Source organism: Centrocercus urophasianus, unplaced genomic scaffold (assembly GCF_019232065.1).
Source record: "Centrocercus urophasianus isolate 14NV4802_14NV808 unplaced genomic scaffold, USGS_Curo_1.0 seq_14, whole genome shotgun sequence".
NCBI lineage: Eukaryota > Metazoa > Chordata > Aves > Galliformes > Phasianidae > Centrocercus > Centrocercus urophasianus.
The window spans coordinates 22,234,436-22,247,342 of NW_024884586.1; the positions used below are offsets into that span (position 1 = coordinate 22,234,436).

The 12,907-nt window shown below is 35.6% G+C and overlaps 1 protein-coding gene across 1 annotated transcript in view; it reads right to left on the reverse strand.

The window, feature by feature from the left end:
• Window positions 1-182: 182 nt before the first annotated feature.
• Window positions 183-12,907, reverse strand: part of PALS1 (protein associated with LIN7 1, MAGUK family member) — a 51,876-nt gene continuing 39,151 nt past the window's right edge. Inside the window, exons 7-14 of the mRNA XM_042814045.1 lie at window positions 11,311-11,388; window positions 10,227-10,410; window positions 8,577-8,648; window positions 8,047-8,118; window positions 7,637-7,804; window positions 6,760-6,962; window positions 5,927-6,037; window positions 183-3,286 (exon numbers count right to left, since the gene is read on the reverse strand). Of these exons, the coding sequence (XP_042669979.1) occupies window positions 3,110-3,286; window positions 5,927-6,037; window positions 6,760-6,962; window positions 7,637-7,804; window positions 8,047-8,118; window positions 8,577-8,648; window positions 10,227-10,410; window positions 11,311-11,388 (1,065 nt within the window). The 3' untranslated portion in view covers window positions 183-3,109. The remainder of the gene's footprint in view (window positions 3,287-5,926; window positions 6,038-6,759; window positions 6,963-7,636; window positions 7,805-8,046; window positions 8,119-8,576; window positions 8,649-10,226; window positions 10,411-11,310; window positions 11,389-12,907) is intronic.

Below are 12,907 nucleotides of genomic sequence, written 5' to 3' on the forward strand. Positions count from 1 at the left end.
AGGCAGCAGCTATAAGTAAATAGAGTAAGACTGCAGAGAGAATCTGTAGACCTAAGAATGTATTTTGTTCCATTCCAACACCACTTATCCTAGTGAAGGAAGTAAAGAGATAATCTTCTAGGCCATCTTTCACACATTCAGGAAAACAGCAGTGAGACAATTCCCAAGATTCACTACAATAATAAAATTGTACAGTGATTTATTTTAAATCTAGAAATATTTTACATTTTTACATTAGTGTGCAGTTCATGATGTCTCAAAATACAGAGTGCAGATACACATATAAAAGTACAATGTGGGGCTAACCACAGGTCTGAATAAAGTTACCTTAATTAAGGCATTAAACCCCCACCCTACATTTTAAGAAGTAACATGTAATTACATTCAAAAATTTTACACAATTCAACTAATGTTTACTTTTAATTAAATCTGGACTGATAAAAATGCAGATTACCTTCATTTTGGTCTGATACAGCTCACTACAAGGCCCATGATAAAGTGTTTCACCAATGAAGTTTGCATATTCTCTTTTACTCTCAAGGGAATAAACACAATCTGCGTTAAAAATAGTAAAAAAGGCAGAGTAATTTCTTAAACCAGGTAGTTCCAGATCCAAACTGATGGCAGGATGGGACAGCCAAGTACATTTCTTAGTGGTGCTAAAGCCCTTTAGCAGGACAGCTAACACTGGTTATAAATATCATAGCACCTCGTTATATGGATATCAGTACTGTGTGCCTTGGGAATTAAGAGAGTAGAGCTGAACCTCAACATTCTTCAAGTCTACATTCAAGAACTTATTGCTTTACAAGCAGCCTCTGTACAACATTTCAGAGAAACTGGGGAGAAACATCAAAGACATTAACAGCAATTACTGAGACTGACTCAGGCTATCACACTGAATACATAAGGGGGCTTCAGCAACCATCTCAAGATGATTGTGGCTGCAGGAATTTGGACAGTATCTCTGTAGCTAAGTTACTCTTAAGTAACAAATTTTACAGCTTTTCATCTTCTTGTCCCACAGTGACACAGTCAATACCAAAGAGCCTAAAATATCTACAATCTTCTTAAAAAGGGTAGAGTTGGTATGAGTACTTTGTCACCTATGAAACATTCAATATACCTGAACATTGTAGTTTTTGAACTATGGATTAAACTGAAAACATGCCTGCAGCGTGAGGCAAGAAAAGCTATCAATTTGAGTACCTTACTCTTACATCAATATCTAGAACACTTCATATTTTTTTTTTTCCTAACATGGAATTTTCAATCCTCTCACCCACCCCTTCCCCCCCAGCTTTCTTTTTTTCCTGAAGGGTCACTACTTACCCCTTTAATTGCTTCTCAGCCCTAAATATTAAACCAGCAAATAATTTTGCTTTGTAGCAGGCAGGACAGGAGCACACTCTAATTTTTCAATCCAAAATGTTAGTTCACTAAATAGAAATGTTATTTTATAATTTCTTTATATTCCCCATATACTTGGAGGTCTCTGTTCAGCTACAGGTATGAGTTTGTTCCATTAGAACTTGAATATATGCAAGACAGTATGGAAAAAAAATCAACTACTTGTTAAATCCTTCTGCATTAGACAGGAGTGAACAACAAACCGACATAACTCGTGTTTTACCTGGAGGAAGTAATGAACACCACGGCTAACATTAAGAGATATTCACATTCAAGGGCTGTGCTACCCTAAACTCAAACAGCCCAGATAGTAATCTTCAGTTAGCTTTAGCAATAGAATTCCCCCCACTGCAGACACAGCTGTTGTAGTTAACTAATGTCATAGCTCAGATTTGAAGATGTAGAGGTGATCTGATCTGTTTCGCAGAGCACACACTAGGATACAGACTTTGCCTTCTATTCACTCATTTCAAGTTATTTGTTTAGTAAGTTCCATCTTGTTGCAACTTCTCAGTCAGTTACCAGTGTTTCACCCATTTTTTACTGCAGTAGTGAGCAAATGCAGGACAATATATTGGCTAGTGAATTACAATACTTGTTTATAACACAATAGCTACCTTCAGCTGTTTTAATTCCAGTTAGTTATCTGTTAGAGCAACAGCCACAAAACGAGCCATTCACAGAGATTACAAAACCCACTTATCTTCCAATGTTCAGCACATCAGCCTATTTTAGCCAGTATTCTGTTATAAAACGTGAGAACTTCAGCTGACTTCCAAGCAATGTTTTATAACTACATATTTTTCATAAAAATATAATCTCTGCCTTCCTAAATATCTCTACAGATCTGCAGAAAACAGCAGCTCCAATCAGCCACTGTTTCAAGGAAAATTCCATAAAAATATCACATCTAAAAGATCAATATAATTCATCTTTAATTGAACCTAAAATTAATGTGCAGTCAACCCAGAATTAAAAAGCCTGCCTAAGATGACACAAGGATTGAAATATTTACATTATACACATTTTCCAATTACAGTGCTATTAGAAAGTGGAATGTTTTTTAGAATTAGAATATAAAATCAAGCCTCACCAGGTAGCTCCAGACCAGAGTAGCATCTTTGTTCTTCAATTTTTTGAAAAGGACAGATTTCTCATTAATCACATCCTTCACATGTAGATTATTTCTCTGCCCAACGATCTCTAGAATTACACTCCTGAACGACCGCCATGTCCCATGAAGTCATTAAGTTAAGCGTTAAATAACATTCATATTTATAACTATGTGACAATGTGGACTGTATATACAAATACACAACACTTAAAATCTTTGCTTTCCTAAGGGTGACTAGGTAGAAAAAAGAGAATTTACGTATAAAAGTTGTTGCTAGAAAAATCTAAAGCTTTAGAACGGACAAGGTCTCCATTTCTAGACCATAGAAAAAGAAAATTTGGACAACCTCTAGAACAGTTAAATCAGCTCTCAAGCTGACTGGTTTTTTTTTTTTTTTTTTTTTTTGTTTTTTTTTTTTTTTTTTTTTTTTTTTTTTTTCCAATAATACCTAATTTCACTTATAAAGGATGCAGCCAATGAGGTCCAGAGCTCAGACATTTATTACTCACTAACTGGGCAGACCTACACGTGATCTTAGAATGATTACTCAACTGAAGCCCATTTGTCCCCTGGAATTATTCTCTTTCATCGTAGCCAGGTAGAGGGTACCCACTGGGGTTCTGTGTCAAGTTTGTTTATTAACCGAAGTAACTCTTGATAAGCCTTATCAAGATCAGAATTCACAATTGCTGTATCAAAGTAATGACCATTGTTCTGTTCCATCTCCCTTGTCTTCTCTATGATTTCTCTCAACTCTTCTGGCTGCAAATAAAGAACAGGGAGTTATTGTATGTGTGTAAGCCCCTCCCGTAAAAAGAAAAGGGAAAGTAACAACTCAGGCCTTATGCATGGATTTTTAATTGTATTGCTAAATTTTTGACACCAATGAACTACCGCACATTTTAACACCAAAGGCAACTATTTCTCATTGGCCACAAGTGGCAATCCTGTAAAAGACAGTCCTTGACTGAAGTACATGAGGAAGACACAGCACTGCTCCTTTTATGACATACATCCTACTGAGGCTCCTCAAACATGTTTCTCAAAAATCAGTTTGGCTGCTAAGCCTACTACCTTTCTAGAAAAAACAGAAGACAGCAGAAAGCGAAAGCTCAATGGTGCCGAACTGCACACCTCTGAAGATGGATCTCTGCAGACACTGAACAGCCAAAGGCAGCAGCTGTCACTGGAATATTTTCACCAATAAAAGATTACGAGAGCCACCATAAAAGGTACACACCGAAATCAATGGGATCACCATAGAATTAAGTAAACGGTACAGCAGAAAAATTGTACAAGTAGAAAAGTGATTCTAAGGAGAAGCAGAAACAGATGGTTTTACTTAAGAATTTCTCTAAGTTTGATTTCTAAAAAACGTTTCATTTCCTCTTCTGCAACATATCTTTTGTATTTCATAAGGGAATATCCAGGTATATTTTCAGAAAATGTTTTAAAAGATAGTTCTGAAATTGCTTTTGAAACAGATTTCTCTTTCCTATATGCTTTACATATTCTTAAGAAAATCCAAGTTACACATGCAAGAAATAGTCTTTACTACATAATGGGAAGGTGTTTAACACCGTAGCCTTCATCTATCTGAAAGACAACTCCAACACAATTAATTTGAAAAAAAGGAGCGTGATTTAGTACCAACAACAGTATTTTTTTTTTGTCCTTGAAGGATTCTTTGACTACTGCAACAAAAAAAAAAAAAGGGCAAATTTAATATTTATGTACAATAAGGTTTTACTCATTGGATAACCATGAAGGAGAAAACGTCTACTTAGAGAATATGATTAATTTCGACCCAGGCAAAGCAACAATAACCACCACCTTCCCATTTAAGGCTTGGACGGTAATGCTCTTTTAGATTTTACAATACATCACACCCTTAAATTAAAGATGGAGAGCAAAACACAGAGCTCAGTGAGAAGTGATTCTTGATCACAGCTGTTTTAGGAACTCCTATGAATAGATGCAGTTACAGTAAAACAATTGTTTCTTCCTCAGTGCAAACTACATTACGCTTAACTAGCACTCCATGGTAGAAAAGCGCTTCCTATTCACCACTGCAGAGTAGAGTCCAGTTACAGAACTGCATTACTGTAGCAATGCAATTGTATAGCATCACGGAATCTCCAAGGTTGGAAAAGACCTACAAGACCATCCAGTCCACCCATCCACCTATCACCAATATTTCCCCACTAACCCATGTCCCTCAGTACAACACCTAAATGTTTTTACAATGCCTCCCCCCAGGGACGGTGACTTCACCACCTCCCCGAGCAACCCATTCCAGTGTCTGGCCACTCTTTTGGAGAAGGAGTTTTTCCTAACGTTTAACCTGAATCTCCTCTGGTGCAACTCACTACAACCTCCTTTCAGGTAATTGTAGAGAGTAAGGTCTCTCCTGAGCCTCCTCTTCTCCAGATTAAACAATTCCAGTTCCCTCAGCCACTTCCCAGAAGACTTGTGTTGCAGACCCCTCAACAGCGCCACTGCCCTTTTCTGGTCACACTCCAAGACCTTGCTGTCTTTCTTGTAGTAAGGGGCCCAAAACTGAACACAGTACTTGAGGCGCAGCCTCATCAGTACTGAGAACAGAGGGATGATCACTTCCCTGTTCCTGCTGGCAACACTACTACTAATACAAGCTGGGATAACCTTGACCTTCTTGGCCACTGGGCACACTGCAGGCTCACGTTCAGCCAAACATTGACCAACACCCCCCAAGTTCATTTCTTCCGTACAGTCTTCATTCCAGCCACTCTGCCCAAAACCTGCAGAGTTGCCTAGGGTTGTTGTGGCTGATGCAATGTGGTGTCCCATAAATTAATAAGGACCTCTTCTGAGCTTTCAAACATCCTGGCTTAATTTGCAGGTGTCAACTCTGTCAATGCTAGCTTTGCATTTAAATAATTGATCTGAACTGGGTAAGCTGAGGTCTTGAGAAATAATCGTACAGGATCAAGCACAGAAATAATTTTATCTGAAGAGGTTTAGAATACATTTTTAAAGTGCTTTTCCAAGACCAGATAAATTCTAAAAAGAAAAAAAATTCCTCCCTAAAATCATTCCCAGATTACCTTGAACACAAAGTCATATTTTCTGCAGTTTTGAAATTAAACATCATCTTTGTACCCAAATGCAGGGACTAACTGTGCCGCAGGCAAATGGATTCTCTTGTCACACATCTCTCACGTTCAGCTAGTGTAGTCTGCTTGCTAGCCTGGAGCAGAGATCTCTGACTAACCACCTCCTCTATACTGTCAATACCATGCCAGCATCCAATTCAAAAAAAAAAAAAAAAAAAAAAAAGCACATGCATTTGTTCACCAAAAGCATTCCAAAACCATACGTAAAAAAGCAGAATGGCTTCAGAAGAAGTGTTAGATATATTACCTTTGGATTTTTCCCTTCTTTGGCCAACAAAGCACGTAATCTCTCTTGCGAAGGTGGTGCGACAAATATAATATATGGCTTCAAGTCAGAATTACGTAGTGTCTTCAGTGACTGTAGAAAAAGTATTAAATATTGAACACCTAAGAAATTTCCATCCAATTAACAATAACGGTATTACTACTGCCACTCAGAATTCAGTCACCATTTTTACAAGATTTATATTCCAATATTTCTCACAGTTATGGACTCCAAACATTTACTTTTGCTCAAGAACTTCAAAATCAAACAAGTAATCTAAATTGAAGCAATTTTTCTCAAAACGCTAGGGAATTAGAAACTTTTAATTGAGAGGTCTTTAAAAAAAAAAATTCCAGTTTAACCTTTCCTATTTTGAAGATTAAAATACAGGATGTCAAACACACTGTATGCTCAGAGTATTTATTGCCAGGCTACACATGTATCAAGACATACATAAAAACGACCTGACTGCAATCTGAATTTTCCAAAAACTTCTCCATCTAACATCTTAGAGCTCATAAAATTAGAGCAAAATCTTGATTTTTAAATTCAGAAAAGTAGAGCTAGTGAGAAATATCTGGAAACTAATATCCCTTTCAACCTTAGCACAGATACAAAAGTTATGAATGCAACCTTTTTGTTCCTTGTTTGAAAATACACAGAACACTAAATAGTCCACTGAACACCACTGAAAATAAGTTGGAATAAACATGGAAACAGACAGACTAATTTTACATCAACTTAAAATCTCTCTCTCAAGACTTTCACAGTAGCTGCTAAAATTGAAGCGTAGCAGACAACAGCTTCTGCCATACCTGAGTGTGAAGATTTAAAAGGCATATCTTGCCAGAATTGATCACTTGCCGCACGGAGTCTATACTAGTACCATAAAGATTCTTTTCAAATTCTCCATATTCAATAAACTTCCCTGCAGCTATGTCATTCTCAAATGCTTGTCGGGAAACGAAATGGTAATCCCTGCCAGCTACTTCAGTTTCCCGCCTGCTCCGAGTTGTATCTACAAACAAAACCACAAAAAATAAACTGAATGAAACATACCTACTCAAGTGAAAAGAAAATATCAGCGTTTGATTAAAATAGCTAAGAAATACATGTATTTTATTCTGTGTAATAAACAGTACTGGAGAGATGGATCAGTCAAAGACCGAATCTACATTCAGATGTCTTCTTACATTTATCTAAGAAAAAATCGTCAGTTAAGAATAAATTTCACCCATGCAGCTGCATTCTGGAGGTGAAAAAAAGCTGTTAGTTATTTGTAATACTAATTTTGGGTACCAAAGACATTTTACGTAAAATTCAATGAAATGTAAATAGTTTGGAAAAGTATTAAATCCATCTAAGTTTAAGTTTATGCAGGATAACTAGTCCAAAAATTATTTGTTAGATGTGCCAGTTTCTTCTTTAACCTTCTGTAACTCAATCCGACTTTATCCAGATTGAAAAATATGCATGTCATATAATACCTCCATAGCACTATGTTGGGACACTGGATTTGCATTTACTTACAAAGGCTAGTGCCTGCCACACAAGACATAATTTGTTCCTCACCAAAGAGCTGACTGTAACCTCCTCAAAACCCCTTAATTTCTAATCACAATTTTAATCACAAGAGGATTTGGGTGTAGGCAATGCTTAGAATAAGCAATCATATCTGCTTATCAAACTTACGGGGAACAGCAGAGGCAAAGCGATCCACTTCGTTATTCATAAGTCTCTGCCGCAATTCATTCTGGCCACAGTTCTGTGGGCCAATGAGAACAATAGGTCGTTTTCTGTTTGCTGGTTGATGATACAGTGACATTTCCTCATAAGTTAATATTTCTTCATTATCATAATCTTGAAAGAAAAACAATAATAAGGTCAATGCATTATTGCTTGTTGAACGTGTCATTTGTCCTGCAGAGCAAGGTTTCAGGAAGCTTCCCTCTACAACCTCAAAGATTGACTCGTCTAGTAAGCCAAGACAGTTTTTTTTATTTTATTATTTATTCTTGCTTTCTGGGGAAATAAAACAGGAGCATTTGTTAAATCTTCTATAGTTACTTATAAATGCACACTATGTAAAAGATGTTACTTACCATCATTTTTATTTGCATTGTATAAAACCTTCTTCCGTTTCTTTTTGTTCTTCTTCGCACACCAGAGTTTTCCTAATCAAAATAAAGTCATCACAATTACATACCCATGAGGTAAAACGCTTCATATCTTACTGACTACATGGATTTGAAGATCTGAAGACATTAGGTTGCTTATTTTATTATACCAGTAGAGTGCATGAAGCAAATTCTGCATAGCAGGAGCTTCAACTGGGTCTTGCTACGAGTAAAATTCTTTAAGAAAAAGGAGGCACTCAAAATTTCCTTACATTAATCTACACTGTGCATAATAATTATGAGAAAATAATCTGATTGATGTTAAATTCTAAAACTGAAACTAAACTGATTGAAACTAAATTCAGGCCTGCATTTACATCAAGAACTTCAAGCAAGCACCACACTGGTATTACAGAAATGGAGAATTTTCTCTATCTATACACTGACAAGGTTCTAGATAATAGTAATTAACACTACTATTAGACACCTTTTTCCTCAAAAAGAACAGATCTAACCTGATTTCTCTGGCTCCTTGTCTTCTTCTATAGTTTGCTTCATTGCTTCTCTTTGCTGCTGAAAACTTTTTCCTGAAAGCATTTTAAGGAAAAATGAAAAAGCAGTTAACTTTCGAAAACTGTTACTATGTATAGTCATAAGTATGTGTACATTTCCATATCTTCTTCTAATGACTTACTCATTTGGTTAAGATTTTAAACCTCTGAAGCTTCTAGTAGAATATGTCATAAAACAGAAATTCGTTGGGGAAAACTGCTTGTTATAAAGATGTAAAATTCCATTACCTCAATAGAATGAAACTCAGAAACTCAGCACAATTAATCTGGATATTTGGAAGTGATGTAACTCATGTACACAAAAGTATCTGTTGTCTTTTTAGTACTGTCTAATTTGGGTGACATTCACAATCAATTTTTCAGGATTTTTTTTATTAATAATCATTTTGTAATACTCATATGGTGCTTTTTAAATAAATACTACTTCCATATTTGCTGCCAAGCAAGCCACTAAGCAAGCACTACCATCAAATGCAAGCTATACTTCCTTAGGATTTTCATATTGTTTAACTATCATTTTCTTCAGCTGTCTTAACATTGGCAACAATGCTGTATTTAGCAGGAAATGGGATCTAAGGACTCAGCTGATTTCCTTCCCATCACGTCCTAAAATTTGTCTGAATGATGGAAGGAGTGAAAAATTCTAAAAAATTCTAAAAATTCTAAAAAGTAAGATTTGCGGAGGTTAAAGTTGATGAGAAACCAGTTTATTGCTTCCAAAACATAATCATCAAATGAGAATGGCACAGCCTCGTACTTTTCTGGACAGTTTTGTCTGAAAATTGAAAATATGGGGAAGACTACATTTTTGTCACTGTGATCATATATTTTTCTTATTTTTTAATATTACGTTATATTTATGCTACATTTCTAAAATTTCAGCTTGAAAAAGATACTACGCTACATTTGAAATCAGTGTTCTCCTATCTTATTCAAATATTATCAAATTATAGCATACTATTCTATGGAATTTACATCTGTTCATCTGCTAAGAACTGTGGTGAACTGGAATACGTTACATACTTCAAGAGAAAAATTATATAATGACTTCAATTTCTGAAACTTCAATTACTCAAAGGCTTCCAGCAGTTAGAAAGGAAGCTTGATTATTACAATAACTGAAGCTCTTGGCTGAGTGAAAATACATAGAAAAGTTACTACCTGAAAATATATTTTTCAAAGATACTACTTGAAACAGTGTGAAACCTAAAAGCTGCTCTCATCTCCGGATGCAACAAGCAGGTTGAAGTCCAATTTTGCTGCTGTAGCCAGCAGAGGGAACTCTGAATCCACAGAGTTGCCAGGGTAAAAGAATAAGGAAATACAGAGTAATTTAGGAAACATGAACTGCAGTGGAAGTGGTCGTTTTTCTTGATGTTTAACTTTATACATGGAGATGCTTCTAAAAGGTCAACCTTTCAAATAAACGTATAATGAAACCAACAGTGGGCTCTGCTGCAAAATCTTCTAAGTCATAGGTATTTTAAGGCTGTGGATATGAGCTCTTAAAAAAAAAAAAAAAAAAATCAAAATATTGCCTCCTACAACTATAGGAACAACAAGTTTTCAAGGTTTTTCTAGATCTTTATTTACCAGGAATAAGGCCTGCCAGTGGTTGGTTATCTTCATCTCCATCTCTGTAAGCCTGCCACCAGTTTGGGTCTTCTTGGCTGATGACATGGAGTATATCTCCTTTTTGAAAAGACAGGCCTAACTCTCGGCAGGGGACATAAGGGTCATCAGAAGGATCATAGTCAAAATGTGCTTTCACATGTATCTGTGGAAGATAAAAATGTAAAAAAAAAAAAAAGGAAAAATCCATGACTTCAGAAGAGTTGCACCTCCATCTTCCCATAACTAAAGATGAGGTTTGATATATAAAAGCTCCAAGATAACTCCTATAGAATGCAGACTGTATCTAGGACATATAGGAGACACTGGAATGGATAAAAGCCTGAATTTCAAGTTTTATTAATTCTAGAGCCTACAAATTTTTTTAACCACTTTAGGAACAACAACAAAAAAAAATCCTGAGCTACAAATCTAAGCCCTTACCACTCAAAAAGAATCACAGATATTCTCATTTACTTATATTTAAATAGCAAACACAGAATGAGACCTATTTTATGGCTTTCAGATAAAATTTCACTTCAAAAATACTTTACTTCGCCACCAAACATTTAAGTTCTAGGGTTTTTTTTTGCTTTGATAGAAATCTGTGCAACCTTTCTTCAAATTCTTGAAGCGGACTAAGGAAAGGTTATGTTAACTAAAAAGATACCAAAAGCATCCAGTATACAGATTTTTCTTCACAAAGCATATTTACAAATTACAGTAGAACACTTAACTTCTATCAAATAAATTCATATATATAAAATAGAGAAACGGAGAAGTTCCAAATAGAATTTCAGAAGCATAAGTGGTGCTACTTCTATTAAATTCTTATTATTTTAGAAACAGAGTTAGAAATACACCATGTTTCAGCTTATCACTGTCAATCATTTTTAACAGTTCACTCAGGTGCAAGTCTGGTAACAAACTATTTAAATAATTGCAATTTGGTTTTTGTTTTGCAGTGTAAATAACCTACAAAACAATTTTAACCTACAAAACAAAAGTTCTAAGCTCTACTGGAAAAATAGGGTATGCATCACCAAGGGTATGTAAAGCTACTTACAACTGTCTCCTTTGCAGGAGGTGGCTTGCTCTGCTGACTGGGAATCAATACAAAGGTCAGAGTGCCATGCATGTCAGCCTGAGATAAAAAAAAGGTCTGTTAACATATAGTTGCAGTGATTCAGCAATGGATTAGAAAACAAATGCTCATATTCAGTTTACAAAAATGTAGAGCTCCAGATTATGTATAACCCATTTCTATTTTAAATAGAACACTTGCAGAGACTTGAGACAAATAGAGGACCAAATAGAGCACATTCTATTGCTCAGTCGAAAATACCAAGCAGAGCTAGGCTAATAGGAGAAAATATGTAGGAAACTTTAACCCTGAAATTACTTAAATGCAACAGTGTTTTTAAATCGAAACATCTCTAGTATGTTTTTATGCTGTTTAACGCTACCAAAGCATACAGAACACTTTTTAAAGATTTAACCAGAACATACGAATTCTACATAGGTACCTAACATTGAAACAGCATCTACAAAGAAAAGGGAACTTAATACATGTCTTGGTTTTAGAGCAGTCATAGTTGCTTGCATACTCTTGCACACACTTTATTTCTCCATGTAACAAACATCTATTTTAATACATGTGCCAAATCCTGAAGAGGCCTATGCATCTCACTTTCTATACAACTTTCCATAAACCATAACAATTGATGCTGCCTAAACTAAAGCGCATATGAGTATCACCAAAAATTGACACTTCAGGCTTAAATGAAGTAAACATAACCGAGGATAATATGATTAGGCTGTAAGAAAAGAAAATCCACCATTTTCAGTTAGCATGCATAGTTTCTTGAGGAATGCACAGAATTTCACAGAGATAGCATGAGTAGCCTTGTCTGAAGTCACATGCCACTTCATTATCATTTTAGGCACAACGGGTGAGGCAAGAATTAGAATGCAAGAAATTTCTCTCTCTTCTGTTCTTAAGCATTCTTTGGGGACTGAAGCTTTTTTTTTAACTTTTTATAACTTCTAAAATTTAACATTACAAAACAAAAAAAAAGTCAGCATACAAATAATTATGAAGCTTAAAAACTAGTTTTTTTAAACTAGGACATCTTGAGGTTTTTATCAATTGCTCCTACAAACATATGTAACACATAAATAACACATATGTATCCATATTGCATCTTTTGTTCTGTAACTCTAAGTTGTAGGACCTGTTCAAATGGAGAACAAGATCTCCACAGAGAGTTAAACTGCTACTGTTCAATTATCTGTTAAGTACATACAAAACATATTTTTCGAAAGGCAAAAGGATGTAGCTAAATATGGATGGCTTCTTTTGAAAACATGGATGGCAACGGAGCTAATCGCATCAAGGATCTCACACACCTCTGATCCAAAACACATGGAGACTGAAGGCTTTTCAAATGAATGGCTCAAAAAAACCATTTCTGCCTCTAATTCTCTCCACTCAGCCTCCCTCCATGCATCAATCCAGCAGAACCATCAGAAAAGATAGACAGTGTCCATGAAAAACTACAGTCTTACACTAGAAGACTTCATTTATTGATGTTTGTACTTCCTATAATAAATGAAACTTACAGAAGAACTCAAGTCTTTGCTCTGATTTTCATTTGTATATA